We start from the raw sequence: 27,402 nt of genomic DNA on the forward strand, positions 1-27,402 counted from the left end.
GAAAAAGATACTCATTTTCCCCGAACACTCTATAGGGGACAAGATTGTCATGCAGAGTGGTTACATAACTCAGGGCATTATGAAATTGAATGTCAACATGAGAAGTATGCAGAGTTAACACTGCAGGAATTTTAAAACAGGAAAAAATGAAGGTGGGCTGGCATGGGCAAGAAAGGTGCCGTGGGGAGGAGGGACTTAAGTTGGGTAAAATATGGAAACAAAGGAGATGTTCGAAGAAGTAAACACTTGCTCATCTTTTATCCTAAGGTTGGGTTTTGAAACTCCAAGATCAGGGAAGCTTGATTAATTTTAAGAAAAAGGAAAGAATATTTAAATAATATTCTGAGAAATAAAATTATCACTTTTTGGATTGGAGGAGAGGAGATTCAAGGGTTTTTTTGTTTGTTTGTTTTTAAAGAGTTTATTTATTTGAAAGAGAGAGAGAGCGGAAGCATGAGCGGGGGGAGGGGCAGAGGGAGAAGCAGGCTCCAGCAGGGAGCCTGATGTGGGACTTGATCTCAGGACCCTGGGATCATGACCTGAGCCGAAGGCAGACACTTAACCAACTGAGCCACCCAGGCTTCCCGGAGATTCAAGCTTTGGATCATGCTAGAATCTAGGTAACTGAGGGAAACTGAGGCAGAAAATCTCTGTAGCAACAGTAGAACAGACAGAAGAGCCTTTTTTTACTCCACCCACCTCCCTCACCTTCCAGACTCATCTACAGACCTCCCATGAGAGACTGACCCCCTCAAGAAATGCCAGAGAGGGACAGATCCTGACTGGAAAGGCAAGCAAGGCCAGGGAGATATGGGCTCCAGCTCTCCAGCAACTCACACTTCTGAGCCTCTCCTATCTCAGGACAGGGGGCTGGTCCCCAGGCTGGAAGACAAGGGCCCGGAAGAGCTTTGTTGTGAAGGAAAGAAGGTGGCTCTGAGGATAGAAGAAGCATCTCCTCAGCCATGATAAGGCAAAGAAAAACAGCACTGGAAATTGGTTAAGAAGAGATCCTTGGTAGCCTAAGGACTTCTAGCTTACTGCATGTAGGGTGGTTGTTTTTTTTTCCGCCCTAAGAAAAACTGTTTTAAGGTTTGCTATTTACTTAAAGCAGAGATTAATTTTTTTTGCAGCCATAATCAAGAAATCTTTATGTAAACCTCTTGAAAATAGGTATTCTCTGCTCTCAGTAAGGAGACTTTGGCATGAAATGGGGGTTTTACAATCCGCTGGCAGCGGCAGCTCCATTATGGGAAATCATAGCCTACTGGCAGCTCCATCATGGGAAATCATAGCCTGAAACATGGAAACTGCAATTCGGATGCAAGAAGGAGAATGGCTATGACCAAGAGTATCCCAGGTATGTGTGGAACCTGGGGGAGCAAATGGACAATAAATTGGGCGGTGTAGACAAGCCCTCCCTATGTGGTCTCACCTACCTTTGGCATACATTAGCTGCCATGCTCTCCATGGCCCCCAAACACCAGCCATGCCAAACCTCACATGCTCTCCCTGCTCTGATGGGTGGTTCCTACTTATCCCTGCTTTCTATCCATGGCCCTCTTTCATCTCCTCTCCTCCCAAGCTGAGTGGGGGATGCCCTTTCCAGTGTCCCCACAGTGCCACACCGTGAGTTACTTATGTGTCTCCTTCATCAGACCATGCACTTCTAAAAGTGTTACATCTTATTCATTTGTATCTCCAATGTCTAGAAAATAGTAGACGTACCATAAATATTGAGTAAGTGAATTAGTGAGTAAATACTGTGTTTGGAGGTAAGTAAAGCCGGACCAGCAAGAGTTGAGGGTTTACATGGGGAAGAATAAAATGAAAAAAATCTGACCCATACACTGGACCCCAACCATGCCCATAGCACCTACTGAGAGTAGCCTGAGCTGATGTCTCACAAATGAGTGACCACGGGGGCACCACGTGAGCTGCCACATGCTCGGCCACAGCTGATGAGGTCAGAGTTTGTAAAAACATGTCTCACTGGGGCAGCCCATCAAGATGCATCCACTGGTGTCCCGGTCTAAAGTCTCCATCTAAACAGGGGCAGGGGCACTGTGCTGGGTCAGTTAAGGTTGTTTTTCCTGGGGATTTGAACTGCATAGGGGAGTGGGTAGGTGGCTGCAGGGTAGAAGTGAAGTGAAGTGAAAACACAGGCAGCAGACACGAGACGAGAAGGGAAAGCTGAACTGTAGTAATGGTGATCACGTATTCCTGATCCCCTGTCATGAGATGACCAGATGGTGGGGTTGCTGGAACTGCCCTTGGTCTAGCTTTCACGTTCAGAGGTGAGACTATGTCACATTTCTTGTTCTGCCCATCAGGCCAAGTCATTAGGATTTTCTTGGATTCCTGGGAGGTCCAGCATGGCTTTTCTCTTCATTTCCACATATAGCCATACAATATCATTTCCCTTCCATAACCCAAGCCAGTTTGAAACTCAAATCTTGCCACCAAAACAGAGTAACTTATCTAGACTGATAAAATGGGGGTCAGATTGTAGAGGCTTCTAAACGGTAGGGTCAGAAGTATGGGTGGGATCTAGTGGACAAAAGGCAGGCTTTAGGGAACATAATTCATTTGGGCCTGGAAATGTAGAATGGACATCTCACTTATCTTGGGCTTCATGGGTCCCCTATAATGTATGTTTTGCTCTTTCCATATTGAATCCTATGGAATCTGCTAGAAAACTCAAGGTAAAAAAGAAGGGGTCAGTAGTTCTGTTTTTCTTCTTTTTTCCCCCCTTTCTCTTCCTTCCTTCCTTTGATCAGTTAATATCATACCATCTTTCTCTAATCAGTGAACCCTACTCTGAATATAGTTTATAAAAAGCCCTTTTGGTGTCTTTTGCACATCTCACAAGTCTTTAAGATTTAGCCTTCTTGATATCATTCTTACAATCTCATTATCATCTTCCAATTTGCCTTTCATTGCTGATATTCCTTGTATTTATTGATACATTCTTTATAGAGAGGAACTTATTGAGCTCCTTGACATGGCTAAATGGTTCTCTTGAGATATATCTTCATATTCATTCCAGAGTTTGTCATTATCTATGAGAAACTAAAACTTTCAAAAATGTCTATTGCAGATGAGCTATATTCCTCTTGAGTCTCAGAAACAGAATGCCTACCTTTTATCTGAACTTTTCAGATTTCTCAGTCTGACAAACCCAGTGTCCCCTTTCCCTGTGGCCTGAATTCCTGAGATAGCTAGTTTAGTTCAGCTCAGGCTCCAGTCACTTTTGTTATCACTTAATTCTCTCTTGTTAAGAAGAATTAAGTCCAATCTTCTTTCGCTTTCATAGAAAAAAAGACCAGTTTAAAAGTGTTTTCTCAACATCAGTCCTCATTGGGAGATAAATCAAAACCCTGGTGAGATACCGTGTCACACCCTCCAGGATGGGTATAGTAAAAAGACGAATGATAACAAGTGTTGGAGAGGACGTGGAGCAGTCGGAACTCTTACACACCACCAGTGGGGATGGAACATGGCACAGCCCCTTTGGAAAACAGGTCAGCAGCTCCTCAAAAAGTTAAATAGAGAGTCACCATATGGCTCAGCCATTCCACTCCTAGGTAGATAGCAAAGAGAACTGAAAAAATATGTTTACACCAAGGCTTGTCTACGAATATTCATAGCAACGTTGTTCGTGGTAGCCAAAAACTGAAAACGACCCAAATGTCCATCAGCTGAGGGATGGATAAACAGAATGTGGCCTATATTTGTAATGGAATATTATTCAGTCGTAAGAAGGAATGAAGTGCGGACACAGGCTACAACATGGATGAATCTTGACAACATTACAATAAGTGGAAAAAGCCAGACACAAAAGACCACATATTATATGATACCATGATTCTGTTTATATGGAATCTCCAGAATAGGCAAATTCACAAAGACAGAAAATAGACTAGTGGTTCCAGGGCTGAGGAGAGGAAGGAATGGGGAATGACTGCTAGTGGGTATGGGGTTTGTTTTGGGGGCGATTAATATGCCCTGAACTAGACAGTGGCAATGGTTGCACAGCCTTGTGAATATACCAAAACCACTGAACTGTAAAAATCAAAAAACCAAAGAACCTAAAAAAAAAAGTTTTGCTATTAGAAAGAAATAGATTTCTTCCAGCTGTCAAGATGATTAAGCTTTCCTTTTATCATGTGCCTTGACCCCTTATAAAAATTGTGAAACCCATAATAGGAAATATCTTGTGTATTCTTCTAACTGGATTTTCTACAGCCTACCACAATAAGAAAAATTTTGTTATCCTCTTATCCCCACCCAAATTCTCTTTATCTTATTTTTATTCTTATACTTGTGGATTGCTACGTAGAAAGTACCTTTTTATAGTCAGGGTTTCTTCTACTGGATCTGTTTCTTTGGAGCAGAGTATAATAATTCAATATACTCAACATGCTCTATTACCCTGTTTAGTCGTGAAGGCCACCATATTTACTCCCGTGGTTTAAGGTCAATTTGGTTTCCATTTCAAATTCACTTTACTGGTTACAAAGATTACAATCAAAGATGGCTGGTTAATGGAGGCTCGCCTCTGGGAAGTGGGACTGGAGTGGAACAGGAGGCTGTCGACTTTTATCAGAAGTTCTTCAGCTGGACTCGTTATCCTGTAGATACCCCAATAATGAATAGCCCCAAGACTTGGAACATGTTAGAGGGGAAAATGAAACCCTAGTACAGAGTTAAGTTAGGAGGGAGAGAGAACAGAGGAAGCCAAAGCAATAGAATCATATTAAATATAGATTTGGGGAAGGAAGTCGTTGAAATCTACTCAAACTTCTTTTTTCCCCATGTTCACAAATATTTACAGCCTCTCTTCAATGCATGATTCAGTCACGTAAGTGACTAAAGTGTGGTTCTTAACCTTTGGGATCTTGCTGGCTCATATCAGAGATAACACTTCATATAGATTACTGGGGGACAGGACAGTTCATGGCAGGTCCCTTAAGGGTTAGACAGACAACAATGGCTGGAGTGCGGGGATGGACCGGATCACATCTTGGCATGTCAGCAGGATCACAGTGGAGGAGGCACTCCAGTAGAAAGGTGAGCTCTTTTTAAAAAGTATAAACTAGAAGGAAGAAAATGATACTCTAGGCAGAAAAATCATATAGAGAAGGTACAGAAGAAAGAATGTATACGATGTATTTCTCAGAGGGTGGAAAATACAACTGTTCAGCTGGAGCATAAAATTTGCACAAAGGAATCACAGAGATAAAGCTGGGGACGTGAGGTCGTGCGGCTGTGGAGCTTGTTAACCTGAAGGCACTGGCGAATCACTGAAGTCCTTGGACTGGGTGGTACTATGACCCAGCCAGTGTTTTAAAGATGAGAGGTGATGCTGAGGAGGATGGATGGGAAGGAAGGAAATGCCACAAGCATGGAACCCAATTTCGGTGGTTACAACATGAATGGAAAAGAGAAGAAAGATAGGAAGAAGATTTGTAAATGGACTAAAGAATTCTCTACATTTCCACTTAGGTTATGAACAGATTCTGAGGCTAAGAAGTTCTACTACAATCCCTCTTACATGGGTAGGACCACCACTGGACCTGATTCCATTCAGCTTGTTAATGATTCATTACTGACACTATTTGGAGAGGGGCAGATAGACACAAAGCAGGTAATTCAAAAGCTATTTTCATTTGGATTTGAAAAGAGTTCCAGGTATCTGCCACCTTCCCAGTGCTGTTTGCTCCAGCTGGCACTGGAATGAGTCTCTTAACTAAACTGGCAGCTTTCCACATTGGATGGAAAGGCCCCCAAGCTCACAGGGACGCAGGGGATGGTTTCCCACTATCAAAATTTCCTAGCATAGGAGTCAAAAAGTGAAGAGCTGCTTGTGAAGGATCCATTCAGGAATGAGGCGAAGGGCCGAATTTTGTCACAGCGAACTAGAGGAAGTGTGTCTTAGTGTCAGAGGGATCTCTGGGGAGGATGGGCATTAATACATTCCCCCTGCCCCTGCCATGACCCCCCACAAAAACAGCTCTCATCCGGAAAGAGCATCTGCCATGTGAGGAAGTGATGCCAAGACAGGCTCCTCCATGGCAGGGAGCCCAGTGTGAGGGACGAGGATGCTACAAAGAGGGAACTGAGACAGATCAGATTTTCATTCAAACCCAAGGGTCCTCAGATCAAATCCTGGCTGTGAAAACACATTTCCTCCTACTCTAGCATTTCCTGCCTCAGTGTGAATGGGGGTGTGAGGGTGTGGGCTATGTGTGCCCATGCACATTTTGCTCCCCAGAGACCCCAGCCTGTCTCGTTTGCTGGTCTGAGGCCAGATGGAAGTAGTCAGTTCGGGAAATCAGACACTCACCTGCTTTGTGAACCCATCCATAGTCATCGGCCTATAAGGCAGCCTTCCCAAACCATTCAAACACCAAGAATATGCAGATAGGTGCAGATGTTCACACAGGCAGTGTGCATGTCACATGAATACATCCCACAGCCTTACTGGGTCTGAAAGAGTACAGCGAGTCTAGACCTGGGGCGCAGTGTATAGGAGCCGACTTCCCTCAGACAGATGCTCCATCCAGCAGCTGCAGTTCTCTGGGTATTCAGGTTTCAAAGGAGACCCCCCCACCTGTGCTTCCCCACCCGCCCTGTGGTTGGCATTTCGGTGTAGAGAGGCTGCTCTCCCTTCCGTAATGTGAAACTGGCCAGTCTGGGAGTGCTGGGTGGATGTGGGGAGGGCTCTGGGATGCTTCCTACCTTGGCAGGCACCCTGAATTCCCCATATTCCTTCAGCAGCTCCTGAGTCTCCTCTGTGGTCTCTCCAGTGGAGGTATGTGTTGAGAGGTAATATTCACCTGTTTCTTGGATCCAGTCCAGCGCCTGTGGGAGGAAACAACACACCCCATCCCCCAAAAGTCAGCTGTCAGTAGGAACACATGCGTTGCTACACAGTTTGGGACAGTGTGACAGACCCAGGAAATGCCGGCACCATTGGGTCAGTATGTAGCTTGGAAGCTGCTTTTATGACTGAGCCCTCTCCCGTTAGACTCGGAACATCCTAGTGGTAAAGAGAGTGTCTCGTCCACTAGCCCACATCTTCTAGGCCAGGCCCAGCATCATCCATGAGTTAGGGGTCATCTAACCCCAGCCTCTCCTCCCAACTCCTAGTAACAGCGTGCTTGGTAAAGGCTGAATGAGTGGTAAGTGACAGTCTGTTCTCCTTCCTTTCGTCAGCACCACCGCCCGTGTCTACTCTGCCTGCTGCCATGACCCTCTTCTGGACTGTCCCATGCCCTGGCCATCGGGGCGTCTGCACAGTCCCTCGAACGGAGGCAAAGCTGGGGAGAGCTATGGGCATACCTGCTTCGCGCTGCGCTCAAACACCACGTATTGCTGGCACTGGTCTAAACGCCGCTTCTTCAGGGTCCAGAAGTGCAGGACGCGGTTCTCCCTCTGTAAAAGCTCGCTCAAGATGGCTGTGAGGCAGAGGAGACGAGCACTGGTTCGGGAAGGCCCTGAACAAGTCTGGCCGCTCACTCCCACCGCGCACCCCAGCTGCCAGATACCTGTGGCTTCCAAGCCTCCCTAGGGAACTAATCCAGGTACCGGATATGAGGACACGAAAGCCTGGTCCACAAAGAATGTCCCAGAGGAAAGCAAGATCAGCGGGGCTGAGGCAAGAGCCTGTTGATGAGGTGCCATCAGCTAAGGGAGGAAGGGCATGCCCCCAGGGGAACTTAAAAGTGACCCTGATTCTCTTCATACCAAAGCCAGTCCCTGATGGTAAGAGACCTTGGGAAGTGTCAGTTCCTAAAATAACAACTAACTCACTTGGCCCCTGGAGCCTATGGAGGGCGAGGGGACTTGATAAGAATCCTAGTCACTCTTGGGTGCTGGGAGAGGCTGTGAGAGGCTATGAGAGGAACAAGAGCGTGAGCACCAGTGTAACTGCACGGATAACCCGGGTCATGAGCCGCACTCCCTGCCCCATACAGGAGGCTGTGCACACGGCACCTGAACAGCACGGCCTCAATTTCACAACTGCTAAGTCACGAGCTTAGGGAAGCTGTGTTGGAATCGCGTCTACCTAGAATCGTGTCTCTAGGTCCAAATTTCCGTGTTCTTGTGGATCTGATCATAAGAAAAGGGGAAAGCTTTCCTCGTGTTACCTCTAATGATGTCAGGTGAGAGGACATGCACAAGGCCTGTAGCACCACAGTGGGCCACAGCAGGTGTCCATCCGCGTCCTGTCTCTCCCTCCTCCTGTCACCGCAGCAGCAGCTGGCCACATGCCCAGATTCCCTATGTGTTTTAATAGTGTGCTCTATGCTGGAAGCACTCACATTTAGTTTGGATTATGTCTGCCTCTGCCTTCCTGCTAACTGTTAGATACTAGTACACAACAATGATGATATGAAAAATTAATATTTATTAAGCACTCATTCTGAGGCAGGCACATATTCTCACAATACCTGTGATGCACGTACCGTTATTACCCCCACTTACAGATGAAGACAGTGAGGTTCAGAAAGGATAGGTACCTTGCCCAGGGCCATTCAGGAATGAACGACATAGGAATATTCGACTTCAGAGCCTGAGTCCTGAGCCACCTTGGTCCTCTGGGTTATAGGGGCTGTGAAGCACAGACTCCTGTGCTTTACAAAAAGGGGCACCTGCACCCCAGTGTTCATAGCAGCAATGTCCACAATAGCCAGACTATGGTAAGAGCCCAAATATCCAACGACAGATGAATGGATAAAGATGTGCTATATATCTACGATGGAATATTACTCAGCCATCAAAAAGAATGAAACCTTGCCATTTGCAACAATGTGGATGGAGCTGGAGGGTATTATGCAAGCAAAATAAGTAAGTCAGAGAAAGACAATTATCATATGATCTCACTGATATGTGGAATTTAAGAGAAAAAACGGATGAACATAGGGGAAGAGAAGGAAAAATAAAATAAGATAAAAACCAGAGAGGGAGGCAAACCATAAGAGACTCTTGACTATAGGCAACAAACAGGGTTGCTGGAGGGGAGGTAGGGTGGATGGGGTAATTGGGTGATGGGCATTAAGGAGAGCACTTGATGTGATAAGTACTGGATGTTATATGCAACTGATGAATCACTACATTCTATCCCTGAAACTAGTAACACACTATATGTTAACTAAATTGAATGTCAATAAAAAATTTTTTTAAGAAAGGGTACAACCAATTTGCATGCTTGTTCTTAGAACTTTTCATGCCTCCTCCTGGAAGTTTGGTTCTCTAAGGACAGAATCTGTCTCTCTTCCCTTAGGCTGAGAACTTTTACAGGTCTCAATTATCCAGCAAACCCAATATCTATGCCTTTACCATGCAATTTTTAGTTCCTCCCCAAAGAGATAAATTGTACTTCCTCACCGCACCCCCCCCACCTCCCACCCCGCTGCCCTAGGGCTCAGCCATGTGACTTGCTCTGGCAAATGGGTTGTTAAGAGATATTATACAAGGAGGAACTTAGTGTACTTGTGCATTTGACCTTGCCCTCATCGCTATAAGAAGTTTTTCTGGGTAACCACTTCTTCAATTGAGGTCCCAAAATTAATACATGTGGAGCAGACAAGACCCCAACCTGTAATGAAAGGACTAAGCCAGCCAGGCTTGCAGAACTGCATTGCTGAGCCTGGCCAAGACAGCTGGTCCCCAGCCAATGCACAGTGACTTAAACAGTAAATGCTTACAGTTGTTTGTCGCTGAGTTTTTGGTTTTCATGCCTTAATAATTGTGCCTGTAACACAAACTTAAAATAGGCGGCACTGGCCTTAGGTCCAGGCAGTGGGTAGAAAAGAAATGGGTATAGGAGAGATTGTAGGTTCCTGCTCAGGTGGAAGCCTCAATTAGGCAAAGACAACTGAGAACCTGTGTTTGATCTTTTTGTCTCCTAATCAGAGCTTTGCTCACTGCGGAATCTTACATGGTGGTGAAGCGAATCAACCCTGATTGATCAGGCAAAAATCCTAAGGAGTTTCAGATTTCATTTCTCCCCCTTCTGGAAAGCTTTCCCAAGGACAACAACCTGCCCTCACCCCCATAAAGGCACAGCACATCCTGCTTTCTGGGAGCTTGACACCTGCAGCACACTGAGGTGTAGGGGGCATGTACTCATTCGGCAGGCAGCTGGCCTCACCCACACTGCTGCCCGCATCCCTAAGTCAGAACACAAGCATGGTAGCATGCAGGAAGGGCTGGCCAGCCACAGGGTCCCTGGACCTCAAACAGGGAGCACATGTGGAAGAGGAACTCTGCCTCCCTCTTCTCTGTAGGGAATTTTATTCCTAAATTTAATTCTTCCCAGTGGCGTCTGATCTTGCCACCCCCTGAGCTCTCTGAGCAGGGAGGGAGGCCCTTCCTAAGGCAGATCAGTCTGTTTTGCAGCCCTCAGCCTGCACCCCCCCCCCCACTCCCAGTCAGTTTCAGCTCCCTCCCCGGCCTCGGTCTCCAGGCCGGGAGCCCTCTGCTGTGTTGAAATGACATTTGTTAAATTCTTCACCCACTCAAAGGCTAATTTCTGCATGGTCCAGCATAAGTGATGCCATTGATAATAATTTAAGCTTAATGTGGTCATCTAATAGCAATTATTAAAGGCTACTGATTTTTTCATGTGATTGTAGACTTTACAGAATTCAGAGAGGTTAAAGGTGATCTGGACCAGTACTTATCTACATTTTATGTGCGCACAAATCATCTGGTTGGGGTTGGCAGGAGCGCTTGCCAAAATGCAGCTTCTAATTCAGTAGGTCTAGGCAGGACCTGAGCTGCTGTTTCTCACACACTCCAGCTGAGGCCAGGGCTGCTGGTCTGGGGACCACATTTTGACGAGCAAGAGTTCAGACGCCCTTCATTTTAAAGTAAGAAAACTGAAGTTTAAAAAGCTCACACAATAAGTAATAAAGCCAGGATTAGAACTTGGTTTTACGATTCTCAGTCTGGGTCTCGTTTCCTGGCTGTAAGATAGCCTCGTCTATGCTCCTCAATATGGTAGCACATCTGGCTATTTACATTTAAACTAATTAATACTCAATAGAAGGAAAACCTCAGTTCCTCAGTTGCATTAGCGGCATTTCAAGTGCTCAGTAGCCCATGTGACTAGTGGCTCCTCTCTGCACAGTGTAGATACAGACCATGTCTGCTCCTCCAGAAGATTCTGTTAAACGCTGCTCTAGGTCAAGATAGATGAAAAAGCGCTAGGGAAGTTTTATCTTCACTTTTCTGTTCCCAATCCTGATGCACGTTTAAACATTGCCCACGAATCCCCACTGTCCATGCCACACCACATCAAGTGTTTTCTCATCCAAGGAGAAGCAGCAGGAAGTGTGAGAATGCGCAGCGACCAGGTGCACTGCCTCCGTTTTATGCTGCCGACGTGGCTCCTGGCTGGAAGCTCCCACACTGACCTTTCACTTGCTGCTCAGGTCCCCGGGTGTGGCTGGCGGCACTGGGCATGCTGACGTTGTTCCTGTGGATGTACTTGAGGAACACCTCCGCGTTCCGCCGTGCCAGGGTACAGGCCTGAGAGAGACGAAGGTGTGAGGACCCCAGCAGTGCACGGGGTCTAAGACACTGGACAAGGGGGTGCTGGTAGAGAGGTTTCTGGAACTCTGGGTGAGCAGAGCCCAGGAAGCCCCTTCTGGTTCACAGACACTTCCACTTCAATGCAGGAGGCTCACCCTTTCGTGGAGTAAAGAATTACTCCCTGGGCCTCTCCCCTTTCCATCCCAGAGAGAAATCAGAAATCAGCCGTCCCTTGGCTACCTCTCTGTTGACTCAATATTACTAAGGTCATAGGTACTAACGTCTCAGGCTGGTTTTCCTCCGCCACCAGATTGCCTCTTAGAGGACCACTGGGGTAAAGCCACTTTAGCATTCGTTTGATTTAGGCTTGAGAAAGCACATTGTTAAACAAGTCTATTAACCATACATTCCATACCTAAATGGAAGTCACCCACATTTAAAAAACTTATTTGTCCATAAAATCCACCCCCACCTCAATAACACTAATATCCTATTGTTGGGAAATATGGGTCTACACACAGGAATAAGCGCCATTACGCTACCCTCTTTACGATTCCCATTAGCTGTGAGTGGCAGAGAGGCCAGGTCACACCCTCCTTGTGCCCATGGAGGAGAGAGACCCAGGCCCAGAAAGGGCAGGAATCATGAAGCACATCGGGGCTGGAATCTAGGACTATGGACAAAGCATTTCTAGTGTCTCTCATGACCACAGAATTTCTGAATTTCTTTAAAGAACAGGATTTTTTCTGTTGTAGAAGTCTAGAGATCATGTAAGTCTCCCCTTATCCACGGTTTTCATTTCTGCATCATCAGTTACCCGCAGCCCACTGCAGTCCCGGAGCAGGTGGTCCTCCTGATGTATTGTCAGAAGGTCAGTAGTAGTCTAACGCTGTATCACACGGCCTATGCCACTCCCCTCACTTGGTCTCATCACACAGGCATTTTACCATCTCAACCATCACAAGAGGGGTGAGTACAGTCCACTGAGATATTTTGAGGGAGAGACCATACTCACATAACTTTTGTTACAGTATATTGTCGTAATTGTTGTGTTTATTTATCAGTTATCTATTTATTATCAGTTGTTCATCTCTTACTGTGCCTTATTTCTAAATTAAACTTTATCATAGGTCTATATGTATAGGGAAAAACATGGTATATATAGGGTTCAACACTATTCGCAGTTTCAGGCATCTGCTGGGGGTCTTGGAACATATTCCACATGGATAAGGGGGACTGCTATTTATCCAAGTCCACTAATTTTTAATCTGCAGTTTTCAATATTATCTAGACAAAATGTTCAAACTTTAACAGCTTTTTACATTTAACAACTGATTCTATAAATTACATAGTAAAAATTATTTTAAATTTTGCATTAACAACAGTGGTTTCTGGGAGCTCTGGTAAAAGACTGTTGGTGGGTCCTTTTATTGTGAGGCCCATGAATTGAACAGCTGGATTGTGGTCCAATGCTAAGGTATCCAACACAGACCAACTCATACATGTAGATGGGGAACTCAGTGCTCCAACCACCAGGTATTTAATTCCCACAGCAACAGGGAGTTTCTCACCTATGATTTGAGGCACATATGGAAAACATTAGACCAGAACCTTTTCTTCTTTCATTCTTCAAAGGAAGCATGTAATTTTATGAATTAATATCTTTATATCTCTTTTAAATGTCTTTCATATGCTCTCCTTCAGCCATTGTTTTAAACTTTGTTGTACAGTAGAGAAGACTTTTAAAATCTCTTAAGCCCTGTATGGAAGACTTTTTATTTAATCTTATTGGTAAGAGCTGATTACTAAGGGTTCTGACCGAGTGCAGGTGCAGACACCTGACAGATGGGAGGAGGGGAGGGAGAAGCCATCTCAAAAAGAGAGGGCGCTAGGAAAAAAAAGTGGAACTCAAAGGGGTGGTCAAGTAGAGAAAATCCCTAATAAAAGAAAGTCAGTTAATTACAGAGTTATAGAAAAGCAGTGGCAACATGTCAGGGTATAAAAATTCTCTTTGTACTCTCAGAAACCTGAAAGGAAGCAGAACATGAAAGCAAAAAATTTGAGAGTAAACAGAGCCTTTAGATAAGTTTTAACACAGATGAGACTGTCAGAGAGATGATCAAAGGCTGGAGAAGAGAGGCTTACTAGGACTTTCCACACTAGCTGAAAGCCTGCTCAGAGCAGGACTGTGCTTCCGCCCTGGGAAGCCGGGCCTCTATTAAGAACAAAACAAACAAAATGAGGTATTTCTCTCTTCACGTAACAGAATAAATGGTGTTATATCTATTGGTTATTGATAATTGTTAGATTGGCAAATAAATAAGGTCTCTAAATTTATTTAATTCTTGCCCTAAATTTTACATCATCCATTTTCAAAATATTTATTTTAATACTCTTTTTATATCTAGACCTATATCTATATCTTTTAATTTATTTCTTTTATGTTATCTCTATACCCAATGTGGGGGCTCAAACTCGCGACCCTGAGATCAAGCGTTTGCATGCTCTACTGACTAAGCAAGCCAGGTGCCCCCAAGGCTTATGTATTTCAATTAAAAATATTTTCATAAACCAAACATAACTGGGTAAAACTATGTGTTTTTCTCAATTACCAGTATCAATGGGATATCAAGATATTCAAACATGGCACTGGCAGTAATGGTGTATAACTGTCTAATTATACAAAAAGTGCTAAGAGAAATAATGTTGGAAGCATAACTTTTCAACCTTTCAAATTAACCAGACAATATCTTCTCTATAAATGCCTCCCTTTAGATAAGAAGTGAGGAAAAACAGGGAGATGGAAAGCCCATATGATGAAGTGTGTGTGTGTATGTGTGTGTGTGGCCTTGGATGACAGGGTGCTCTGACCTTAAGAAAGGCCTCCTTTTGTTCCAAATGTTTGCTGATGAGTGGGATGACATGGTCGATCTCTGCTGCTGGTCCCAGTTTATCTCGTCCGCCACACCAGTCCTCGTCTCTCCGGTATTCTTGTTCTAAACTCTCCAGGACACTACAGACCTAATGAACCACAAAGGAAAGCCTCAGTAAACTAATAGATCAGGGAAGTATTTTTTGAGCACCTTTAGCTGACAGAATCCTGCACGGGTGACATGTTTCACTGGAAGCTCAGTCTGTAGATTTAGAACACGCAGTGACCCTGGGACATGGAAGGGAAGTCCATGACGCAGTAGAGCTCGGGAGACAGATTAGGACTGAGAGATGGATTTTGGAATCATCTCCTGACAGTCGTTGGCTGAAGGCTGAAGGCTGAAGCTAGGGGGTTGATGACATCACTTAGAGATAGTATATAGAGTAAGAAAGGAAGAAAGACCAGTAATTTCAGGGGTTTCAAAGTGTTTTTTATATATTCTATTGCTGCAACCTATGATAACTCTGTGAATGTGGCAGAGCAGAAAAGGCAGTTCAGAGAAGATACTAGGCTTTTCCAACTATCTGCACTTGCCCCATAGGAATTAGCCCCAAACAGAAGTGAAGGAGGAAGGGGCCTGTGTTGTGGGACTTATGGGCCATAGTGAATGCTTTCTCTTCCATCCCTTGGCAAAAATATCCCAGCAAAAAATGTCTTGAGGTACTGTCATAAGGCAATGACATCTTCAGGCCTTCTATTATAAAACAGACATTTCCTTCAGAGGACAATAAACTTGGGTTAACTTAAAAGTTAAGGTCTCAAAATGCTAAGAGACCATTCTCTAAAAGCAAAAGCATTTCAAATGGGACTTCGGTGGAAGTTAGGTTGGGTGTAACAAATGGGGACCAAGGGCAGCCTTGTGTCAAGGCCTAAGGAAGGTGCAGAAAGTAGAAACTTATCTTTATATTTTCCTTCAAAAGGCTTTGAATGCTTGGCTGTGGCAGCCGGGGGGCAGGCGGGCAACAGCTACAATATACTGGGTCCCCGTTGCCAGAGAAAGCCACCCCTTTTGATAAAGAGCATGGTGTTGGATAGGATGTTTACTGAGTGATGAACCGAGCTGAAAGATGTTCCAGGCGATACACCCTCATAGCCAATGTGCTCCCCATGACCTGAGAAGGTCTGGCCCTGAATTCTGACTCCTCTAGTACCACACACCTCTCCTTACACAATGCATGAACACATGTAGGAGGGCCCATGTCTCGAGAGAAAATGGATTATAGACAAGCAAAAACTTCAAGAAAAGGTATACTTATGTTCCCTGATAATATTGGACTAAAATCAATTTGGGAACTAGAAGAAGTGAAAAGATTATCAAGCATAAATCCTTTAATTTAGCAGGTAAAGAAACAGAAATCCAGAGAGGTGACCTTTGGCAAGGTCAGTCCGGTGACTCTTTAACGTATTGCTGGGTCCCCTTCAGCATCTACACCCATCAAAAACTAAAATTTGTGTAGGATAATAGACAGGGATTAAACCGCATTTAAAAAAAATCTGGATGTAGGTATTCCCTGCTTTTCACAAGTTCACATTACATCACTTCACTTTTACGAAAGACCTATATTAGTACCTGTTTTCCGTGACCAAAAGAAATCCAAAGGGGTTTTTCACTTATACCAAAAAAGGCAAAAAGTGAAGAGTGTTCAGCGTTTGTTCCACAGCAAGCTGCGGAGCTGTCCTAGAGGCAGCGTGCACCCTGAGCAGTGAGAATGGCCCCCCAAGCTCTGTCCCCAGGAACCACACCCAGTGTCTCAGCCTCCAGCTGCCACAGCTCGGAAGTGTGTCTGTGGCCATCTGTGCTTTAGCTCGACTTATTCTATGCATCAGTGAGCAAGACGTGTGCCTAAGATTTCAGGAAGGCCTAAAAGAGGTTACTTTTTGGATCTGGGAATATTCAAAAATTTTTTCCATATAAATTAATGGTCATTGCTTCTTTACATCTGATTTCAGCTTACAAAAGTTTTCACAGGGAACACTCTACTTTCAGAGAGAGGGGAAGCCTATATTCAGTCATCTGGCATCATTTGTTAAAGACTTTGCTTTTGAATTGTTTTGTAAAAAATCAACCATATATTTGTGGGTCTACTTCTGGAAACCCTATTCTTTTTCCCTGTGTCTATTCTTACACCAACACCATTCTGCCTCGATCACTGTAGCTTTAGAGTAAGTCTTAAAATCACATAGTGTAACTCCTCCAACTTTGTCTTTTCTTTTCTTTTTTCTTTCTTTTTTTTTTAAAGATTTGATTTTATTTATTCGACAGAGATAGAGACAGCCAGCGAGAGAGGGAAACAAGCAGGGGGAGTGGGAGAGGAAGAAGCAGGCTCATAGCGGAGGAGCCTGATGTGGGGCTCGATCCCATAAGGCCGGGATCACGCCCTGAGCCGAAGGCAGACGCTTAACCGCTGTGCCACCCAGGTGCCCCTGTTTTTTCTTTTCAAGATTGTTTGGCTATTCTTGGTTCTTTGTATTTCCATATATATATATCTTACAATCAGCATATCAATTTTTACAAAAAAGTTTGCTGGGGTTTGATTGGGATTGTGTTGAATCTATAAATCATCTTAGTCTGCTGCTCCCAACTCTGGGGCCATCAAAGTCCCTATCACTGAACAACAGAAAGGAGAATGGAGAGAAGGTGTGGAGGCTGGAACACTGGCTACGGGGCCCTCTCACAGGCATGTTTTATTTACTTCCAGATAGACCTTCCCATGGCCCCTGTAAGTCACCCAGAGGAGAATGTTTCTCTGATCTATTTCTACCAGGGAGCAATTCCAATGAAGGAAGTATTTTACATTGGATACAATTACTTCGGTTTAAACCTCTATTTCATGAAAGAATTCCCTGAAAGCGACCAAATCAGTTAGAAATCCTCTTAGCCCTTGTGCATATTGCTGTACAGATGGGAAAGTAAGGGGTCTAAACCCTTGCCATCCTGCTGTACGCAACTCCTGCCTTCTCTCCCACAGCTGCACCATCCTACCAGCTAGGCTCAGAGTCTACCAGGGACAGAGAGCGGTATCTCCTCCACCAGACGGACAGCCCCATGAGGGAAAGAGCTGTAGGTTTTCCAAGCCCAGTGCCTGACCGTGGCACATTAGATCATGTCCAGCAGATTGTCACCCTGCTCTCCTGACCTTCACGGGAGACATATACTTCCCTGCCTTATTGATGTCAGCTTGGCCACGCGCCTTGTTTTGGCCAAAAGGATGTTAGAGCATGTGACCCAGATGGAGGTTTGAGATGCAACTGCACAAAAGATTTAGGGCTCTTGCACTCCTGCTTTTCACCATAAATGTGCCTCAAGTAGCTGCTGGTCCAGGAGGCTGAGAGAAAGGAGAACAGATCTAGACCAGATCTCCAGCTTGGAGCCCAGTTCAACCAAACTCAGCCAAGATCAGCTGAACTCGAATACTTAAAAACAAAATGCTTATTGTTTTATGCCACTGAGTTGTGCAGTGGTTTGTTACACAGCATTATTGTGGCAGTAGCTGACCGATGCAGCCCTCAAATCTAGTATTCAGCATACCCCTAATTTCTCCCTCAACACCTGGATCTGATGAGTTTGAGAAATTTACAAGAAACAAATCACATGGTTGACTTCTTTAACGGAAAATATTATAAGGAAGCTAACTGTAATTATTTCCGCATCATTATTCTACTCTCAAAGGCTAGTACTGAGAAGACTAGCTTCTTCTTGAGGGAGATACCACAGACTTGCAGTATGAGGGGGAGAAAACCCTCCATCGACATTAGTCCCCGTATGCCGCCGCCCTTCCCTCACCTGTTCAGAAGTTTTATAAAATGCCACAGAGGCATTGACTAGTTTTAGCCGGTCTTCCATCTTCAGCATGAGCTGCTGCCAGTGGAGGGCCACCTTCTCGGCACATTCCCGGATGGCGTCGGCATCATAGTGGCCGGCCTGGAGCAGTGCCTCAGCTTTCTGCTGTACCTGCAGGGCGCTCTGGTGCGTCTTCTGCAAGGAAGTGGCATGAAAGAGGGACTGGGCACAAGGGGAGGAGAGAGAGGTCCGTGGGAACGACCCAGGCGTGGTACGGGAGGGGGTGGAGTGAGGCGTGAGTGGAAAGATGCAGAAAAGTTAAAGAGCTTTAAATGCTGGATTCAAACATTTTGTCATGACGATTAATACATCATTGTTTTTAAAGCACATTTTTTAAAAAAAAGAACATCATGCATTTTCATTAACTGAATGCTCAGGACCCTAACTCCTGCCCCCACTCTCCTACTCGCGTCACTGGTTCTAAGGACGTCTCAGTTTCTGTGGTAGAGAAACAGCAGTTGTGTATATATCTGCTCCCTGGTTGGTTCAGACATTAGTCAATTTTTTCTCACTATAGTGAGTTTTCAAGGAGGTTACTGCTGTAGTCCCACTTTACAGGTCAAATAAACACAGTACATAAGAAAAAAAATCTCCACATAATACAAAGCTCAGCCAACAATGCAATCATTTTAAACATTAGCTGAAAAGGATTCCAGTAGAAGGAATAGATTTGTCAGGTTAATAAAGCCTAAGAGTAGCATCTCAGCATCCCTTAGCCACCCCACAAAGGGAACAGAGCAGTATAGTAGATAATTCAGCTCAACATGTAATCCCTACATTATTACATTACTTATGTTTGCTTTTAGGTTTATATATATATATATATATATATATATATATATATATATATATATATATAGTGGAAGTTTCATTTTTTTACTCAAGCTAATGTGGTTTGCATTCTCTGAGGTCACATTAACTGTAGGAGGTGGGGAGACCAAGCTGAAGGACTGGGTGGCAGAGAGAGAGGACCAGAAGGTATTAAAGTTTACTAAAATAAAGTATGGATGTGGATGAAACATAGGACTTCAAAGAGCTAATATCCCAACCTCAACTGCTAGGATCATTTCAACTCAATGGTGTAGTGCTAATTTGGCCTCTGCACATTTGGGAAAGTATAGCTCAGCGCCCAGTGAAAAGGGACAGCTAGCAGTGCAGTGACTTACTCTAGAATTATTTCTGCCCTTCATGGGCAGCAGCACCGGGACAGTTCCCAAGAGCTGATCCATTCTGCACTCCCTGTGTGAGTACAACATCCCTCCTTTTCACCCCTACACCACCTGGTCCCCTTCACCCCTATCCCAGACTGCAGTCTGCACAGTCCTATTTATTTCCCCCCATCTATCACCCATCTCCTGGCCTCCATTCCCCATTTCTGGAATCTGTACTCAGTATTCATTATGTTAGCACGACAGCCTCTAGCCACCTAGGCTCCTTTATTCCCTTGCTTCGCCACTAAGTCAACCCTCAATCATGATGACCATATCAGAATCTGAGTTTCTAAATGTTGCACATGGCTAGAAAAAGTAAATTAAGGGTCAGAAGTGATCCTCTACAAATCCCTGATTTCTTTCTCTGTTTTACTTATTGGCACCATTTTCTTTTCCTGTCTCTTAAATAGAGGGGCACCCCAAGGTGCATTCTTGGTTTTTGTTCACTTTTGCAGAACTCTTATCTATTCCCATGGCTGCTAATTACTTCCCTTTTGTAGCTGATGCCCAGTATTCATCTTTCATGCTACATCAGACCCTCATCTTTAATTGTCTTTGGGTGTGAGGGTGAGCTGCCTGCCATACTTCTCACTCCAGGTCAGCAGCCCTGATTGCTCTAGCTGCCTGGCCCCATGTTAGTCACTTACAAAGACGCATTCTTAGTAAAAGCAGTGAAAGGTCTTCCTGGAGAGAGGAAGAATGCTTGTCAGTGAATGCAAATGGCTTGACTGCCCTATCAGAGCCTCCAGTTCCTCCCAGACATCTTCTCAATTTCCACATCTAGAACGAAATCCCTCCCTCTGGAAGTATCTTCCATGGCAGTCTACCATTTGTGTTGATGGTGCCCTCCTTGTTGCCACCTGGGTTTACAACCTTGACATTATTCCTGACCACTGTGCCTCACCCCAAGTCCCAGTCCAACCCACTGCATGCCTAGATTGCTGTGCTGGTCCCATAGCTAGCCTCCTTGCCTTCCATTTCTAATCCATCAAACCCATCCCTTACATTTCCAACAGATCAATCTGGTTCTCTGTACTAGGAAGGGCTTAGATGAAGCGACTTCTCATGTTCTTCTGGCTCCCAAACTCTAATTTTATGCTATAAATACCATTCCCTTCTCTCAATTCAAAAGCCTTCAATGGTTCTCCCACTGCTATGAAATCAAGTCCAAACTTTGAAGGATGTCCTTAAAAGTCTTGAACTACTCCATAACATCATCTACTACTTCCTTACAAAAGCCCTCTGAAAATACACTATGTGCTTTCTTATTTTTGCTACCTTCATTCTTCCTGCCTTTTAGTGAACACCACTTCCCCTCTCCCCATTTATTTTCCAGTCATCCTTTGAGACTCAGCTCAAGTCTGGTCTCCTTTAAAAAATGTCTTTTTGAGACTTCCAGAGAAGATGGCAGAATAAGAGGCTCCTAACCAGAAGGGAGGTGGATGAGGGGATGGGTGAAATAGGTGAAGGGGATTAAAGAGCACACTTATCATGATGAGCACTGCGTAATGCACAGAATTCCTGCATCACTATATTGCATACCTGCAACTAATGTAACACTGTATGTTAACTACAGTGGAATTAAAAATTTTTTAATGTTGAATAAAAACTTTTTGGCCAGCAGGAGACTCACTAAAAACGACTCTCTTCTGAACTGCTATATCGCTCATCTAATACATTTGGCTGATTTTCCATACTTAGACTGTGAAACTCTCAAGGCAAACACTGTTTTAAAAATCACTTTAATAACTGTCATTTCTCCAAGGGTATACTCTGTGCTAGGCACTATGCTTATGCCTATTTGTTCTAGTTCTTATGACACCACGGCAAGGTGGATATTATTATTCCCACTTCACAAATTAAAACCAGAAGCTGAGGCTGGTTGAGTGACTTGCCCAAAAACATACAACCACGGAGGTGATGAAACAAGGAATAAGATTCAGGTTTGACTATTCCTATGTTCATTCCCACCATATCACACCACATTATTTTATCTCTGGAGTTAGAATGGTATCTACAGTGCTTCATGCAGAGGAAGGCTTCACCAAATGAACATTAGTGATTATGATAATTAACTGGCTTCTCCTCAATATATGAAACCAGCATATAATTGTCATCAAAACCCCATTATTATGTCTTTTTCTCTGAGAGTGAAGGACTAACTCTAATTGTCCTATAATTTAGGCTATGTAATAAATCCTCTTCCTTATTCTGAAGCTCATTATCATCTGATAGTCCTTGGAACTCCATCCCCTTTAATTTCCAAATGACAAACTCTTATGCACATGACATAGTCTTTGCTTTGATAAGCTTGAGTCATTATTATGCATTTATTTCTACTATTATCTAATCCTATTGAGTGTTATATCTTTAAAACATGGATTACCAGGGATGTTAATATATGATGTTAACATGGGAGTACATGGAAGAAAATGGAACCAAATCAATTGGATTTATTACCCAGTTTTAACTACTTATTCTGCCATAATGCTTATGCTTAAAATACATAAGAGGATTTCAAATAAAATTGATTTCAAAACTGAGCTTGTCTCTGTGATAGTCACAGCTCTTAAAGACACATCAGCCAAACCATTTTGCATACTAACAAACAATAATTTGGGGTTGTTGGTAAAGCTATGCTTCTGGGTGCTGTGTGCTGTTCTCTGTTCTGAAAGGTTCTTTTTTCCTCAAATTCAGGGTATTTTAGGTAAAAATTCTGATCTTCTTTAGGGAGACTAAAACCTTTAAACCAATAAGGCCACCCAAGCGAGGGTGACAGACATCCTAGTCTGCCTGTGATAGTTCTAGTATATGCCTATTTTTCTAGCTGAGTTATTAATAGTTCCCTTCTTCCCTCTTAGAAGTATCTCAGTTATAAATTATCTAGTCATCCTACCCATAGCTATTTTGTTTTCCCTTACGGAACCTAGGATTCTTTCTTAGGGTCCAAGAAGTCAAATTACGTTCTCTATCAGTAATCACTGGAAAGGCCTCTAGTAAGTAATTACCACCAAAATGGGCCAAGTCAAACTAGACTAGTTAGATACTCTTTCAAACTGCGTAAATCTTCCCTGGCATATCTTCCCCCTGATGCAGAACCTGGTCTAAACCAACACTTTCAGAGAGAAGCACAAGGCTACCTGGAGAAGGAGCATATTTGAAGTTCATTATTTTAGCTACGCTGCAGACCCTGCTTACACTCCATTCCCATGATCTTCCAGAAATCCTATCTGCTCTGCCATCTCTTCAGACCACAAACTTACTCCACAGGGGCCTCATGGGATCTCAATATCAATTCCAAGAATATTTGATCAAGTTGCACCCATGTAATTAAGAGACATACATGCTTAGTAAGCTTCTATTCTATAAGGGTGCAAGGGCACTGTTACAAATTAATACATACTACTCATGCAAGCCGTGGAATTTGGTCATTGCACTAGCACTGCTAATGCCTTCAGCCACTGTTTTCCACTGGCTTGTTGAAATGCTCTAGTAACTCATGATACTTGGTTTTATTGGCCCACCATTTGCTTATGGGACTGGAAAGTTAATTACCTGGTAGTGCGGGTTAACCTTCACTTTTGAGATAAATGAGGAGGAGGTGTGGCCAACAGTGGTCTTCTCGCTGCCTCACACTCTCACAGCTTCATGCCACGCCCCTGGTCTGTCTGCCCAACCTCTGTTCTCCTCACGCTGCCTTGCTACGGCAGGCATGTGTGCCTGGTTCTCGATTGTGACCCCAATCCTGATTTTCCCTTGATGGGCAATGATCTTAACACTTTCATATTTGTGTACGCCAGTAAACTGAGACAGAGGCAGCTGATGATAATAAAGCCTCTCTCCTCGGCTGAGTTCCTCCTCAGAAGATGATTTGCCCACACTGTGTGCGCAATATATAGTCTATTTGAAAATCTCAAATCCCAGACGGTAAACTACTATTAGTAATGCTTCCTAAGAAGAGAGCAGGCACCTAATAGAAACATGTCATTTATGTTAATGCTATGTTTATACATACAAGATGATTTCTAGAAAATTAAATGGTTGAAATCAATTAATACTAGTTTAAAAATGGTCAGTAATCAGTTGATTGCTGTATGAAAGATATAGGCGCAAACAGTTAAAATGTTATCATCGTTGTGGAAAATTCTCCTTAACAATTTTTTAGTAGAAAATAACACCTTTGCATTTCTTACACATTCAAAACGGGTTGAGTTTTAAACGGAACCACAAGTAACGAATGTCTTTGAAGCTTCCTCTCTGTTCCCACTGGTACTGAACTTACTTTATTTTTAATATAGTTCCCATGTCCCATTTCCTGCTCTTTTCCCCATATCACTCTAAAGCAATCAGCTCAAGTCTCTTTGGGAAGGAGAATGTTCTAGTAGAAAGGATAATTAAAGGTATTATTTAAAGCAAGTTGACAAAATTTAGATTATTGTAAGAGGTATTTTATTTTAAAATAACCTTTAGAACAAGTGTCAGTTGGTGAACTTCTGGTTTCAGTTCATTCTTGAAACGTGGCTTCTATCAGTATTATCAAACAACTACTTTCAGCGAAGCAAACTACTACAACCTGCTCCGGTGTTCATTGTTCTCGTTAAAAGGCAGAATCTGACATTGAAATCTAAATATTACATTGAAATCAAATGTTTTAAAATGGAATACTAATGACTTTTGTTCTTGTTTATCCTCTATTCTGAGGGCTCCTCAACTGGACATGACTTCTAACCTTTTGGCTTCACTTGTCTCACACGGTGTATAGTCCAGAATGTACAAAAACTCAAAGTACCAGGGGCCTTATGGTTAAAGTTATCAGTGAGTAACCAAGATGCACATTTGTGGTGTGAACACTTGTCTTCCGATACTTGGTCTCCTTGGGGTGATGACACCCTGCATTTGCTTCCCCATCAATTCCTGCATAATGGGGAGGCTACCCAGACCATTTAACTAGAAAAAGTAAGGGCTTCACTACCTAAAGGGATGCCCACATCTTGAGGCATCAACCTGCCTGCAATGCAGAGCAGAAAGGGGAAGGGAGTCAGGAGGAGTCAGATTTGGGTGTTACCTCGATTGCCAATTGGAACTGCTCGTGTTCCCGCTGCAGCTGTTCTGCCTCGGACAAAGAGCTGGCATTGACCAGGCTGGCACTGAGCATTGACTCCCCATTGCGGATCCATCCCAGGACCTAGGGAGTCAGGACAAGAACACAGATGAACGGCCTTCGCAACCTCCCCAGAGCTGTTGCTTTCTCCAACGGGTCCTTAAGTCAGACCTTGCTATCTTCTGACTGCACTTGGAGAGAGGATGGGAAGGCTCTGGATAATTAAAATGTTCATCGCTGCCATCTTACCTGGCACCTTGGGCCATAATGTGCTTATTGTAAGTATCAACCTCATTCTTAGACACATATATTCTTTTCCACCCTTATTTACCCACTGTTCCAATTTCCTTACCCATTCAATTTAAACATTACCTGATTGTATGGTATGTACATTTCTGAGGTTCTCTCTAGAATGTAGAATGGTGTAAGTAAATAAATTCCATATATTGGCATTCTTTTCTTTCTTTAAAAGCCCAGTTCAGACACCAAACCCAATTACACCAGTTAGAAACAGCTCTTCTTCTTTTAGTAAAACCACACCATACCACCTTCGTAGCACTCACCAGAGACTGCCTTGTTCAGTTGTTTGGACCTATATTTCAACATCCTACCATACCTCCTCCCCCCAAACGTAAACTTCTGGAAGACTAGGGCAGTATGAGTCATGCTTTAGTCTCACACAGTGCCTAGTATGGTGCCTTACAAATGGTGAGTGTGCAGTAATATTTTTGAAAAAGGGAACAATTAACTATAGACAATATCTAAATTACACCTGAACGGTGGGTCCAACCTCCAATGCCTTGCAAATTGTTAAGAATAGACAGGTTTGAGCTCTGACAGATAAACAACCCAAAGGGAGGAGGAAGGAGAAAGAAAACAAGTAAAACTGCATAAATAATCCATACAATGGATCATTAGAAAAAGGGAGAATAAGTTCTAATTGATTTAAATTATCTAGAGGCAATGGCTAGGCTAAGTAAAATTTCTAGGTGACCTTAATTAGTACTGGGGGAAAGAAAGTGCAGCTAGGGAATATTAGAATAGAAGGAGAAACAGCTGACACTGTCTAGACAGTCCTAGGTGAAATGGGCATGTGGCAATTCTCCAGCTAAGATCTTGAGTCAAGTGCAAACAATCACACTGAAAGAATCAGGCCTTGAAAATATACCTTGTGTCTGGTCTCCAGAAAATTGCTAAATATTTTCTTTATTAGGGAGTCTAAGGGTTTGCTTAGAGAGGATATAAAAATTCTTCTGAAATTTCAAGATCAGTAAATATCATCCATCTGTTACTTCAAGGCAAAGGAGAAGATACCACAATCTGTTTCAGATTTTTGCAGATTTTTTTTCTCAACTTCTTCATGCTAAACAATTAGAAAAATACTAAGACTGGTCTCTCCTCTCCCATAATCCTCACAGGCATTTCTCAAATTTCCTCCTTGGGCAGACTATGACTGATGACATATTGTACATGGATAACACTGGGGCGAAAATCCTGCTGAAGCTGGGCTATTTGGATTGAGATGTTAATTCATGGCCAGTCTGGCAGATTGTGGATGAGATGCCAAATCTGCAAAGCAATTAGTTGCAGATATAACGGCTCAGAGTGTATGTGTGAAATCTCTGATGCCAGTGGTGTACTGGGGCTGGCTGGCTAGAGGTGCTAATGATTTCCAAAAGCTGCCTGTAAGTTTGGGTACATGCATACATGGATGGTATGCTCAAATGCTTCAGCTCTTTGGAAAATGGAGCTCACAATGTATACTTTGAACTATGCAAGTCCTTCTGCCATGATTCATTGCATTTTGCTTGGTTCAAGATTCATTTGAGGGTGTCAGAGAAACATTTACTTCGTGTACATCACAAATCAACGTTTGAGGGGCAATTTGACTCCCTCTGGGCTTCCTGAGTCTTGCTGGCATCTGCTCCTCTCTAGTTTCAGCCAACTGGAAACATCAGTTATAGCTCTGGTGGTGGGGATCTCCATTTACTAGCTTTCCGTTTAGATAGCTTTACTATCGTAGACTTCAGTCTCGGCACCTTTCATTAAGTCATGCTGTATCCTTGATATCCCTGTTTGGTTTTATTTCCCCAATGCTATTTACAAAGGCAACCCAGGTCTCTAATGTGAGAGTTTTGATTTTAGGAAGATAAAAATGCACATTTCTATCCATGGCTTAGGTTCAGGGCTGGGACTGATCCCTATAACTGAGTCTGTCCCAGAAGCAGGGCTGGGATAGTGAAGAAAAAAAATACAAAATCTGAGGTTAGAACACCTGGCTTTTTTACTACCTGGCAAAACCATTCAACCCTCTGAGCCTCGGTTTTCTCTTTTGCAAAGTTAGGGTAATAGCACATTCCCTTCTCCCCACAGCAGGGTGGATGCAACATGCTGTGAGACGAAAGGCCTGCTGATGGGAGAGGTGGGGATGTTTAGTTTCGCAAAGATAGGGAATTCTATGATTCTACATTTATGCCTCTCACACTGAGAAGGAAAAAAGCCTAGGACTACTGATTTTTGTCCCAGAATCTGTAGAGCTTACTGCCATATTGAGAGGTGATGTGGGAACCCCAGCTGTTTTGTTAGCACCATTCTCTGTTGTCTGATCACGACGACCCTTGTCAGTATAATTTTCTATTTCTGTCATCCTTGATTTTCCCAGTTCACAAAACTGGTTATTTCTTCTACGAGCATCCAAATGAGTGCAAAAGAGTAGAGGAAACATTGTAATAACAAATGTTGTTTTTACTAATCCCGTGTGGCCTCAGAGACA

At 43.5% G+C, this 27,402-nt stretch overlaps 1 protein-coding gene across 9 annotated transcripts in view; it reads right to left on the reverse strand.

Moving 5' to 3' along the window:
• KALRN (kalirin RhoGEF kinase) overlaps nucleotides 1–27,402 on the reverse strand; it is a 642,459-nt gene that overhangs the window by 245,241 nt on the left and 369,816 nt on the right. For 6 of the 9 annotated variants that reach the window (XM_048214817.2, XM_044382637.3, XM_048214819.2 and 3 more), the window contains exons 16-21: nucleotides 24,594–24,713; nucleotides 18,261–18,479; nucleotides 14,416–14,565; nucleotides 11,427–11,541; nucleotides 7,345–7,460; nucleotides 6,742–6,864 (exon numbers count right to left, since the gene is read on the reverse strand). In XM_048214817.2, coding sequence (XP_048070774.1) covers nucleotides 6,742–6,864; nucleotides 7,345–7,460; nucleotides 11,427–11,541; nucleotides 14,416–14,565; nucleotides 18,261–18,479; nucleotides 24,594–24,713 — 843 coding nt within the window. The remainder of the gene's footprint in view (nucleotides 1–6,741; nucleotides 6,865–7,344; nucleotides 7,461–11,426; nucleotides 11,542–14,415; nucleotides 14,566–18,260; nucleotides 18,480–24,593; nucleotides 24,714–27,402) is intronic. The other 3 variants (XM_057306496.1, XM_057306498.1, XM_026495106.4) reach the window with 1 other exon arrangement.

Source organism: Ursus arctos, unplaced genomic scaffold (assembly GCF_023065955.2).
Source record: "Ursus arctos isolate Adak ecotype North America unplaced genomic scaffold, UrsArc2.0 scaffold_4, whole genome shotgun sequence".
NCBI classification, from domain to species: domain Eukaryota; kingdom Metazoa; phylum Chordata; class Mammalia; order Carnivora; family Ursidae; genus Ursus; species Ursus arctos.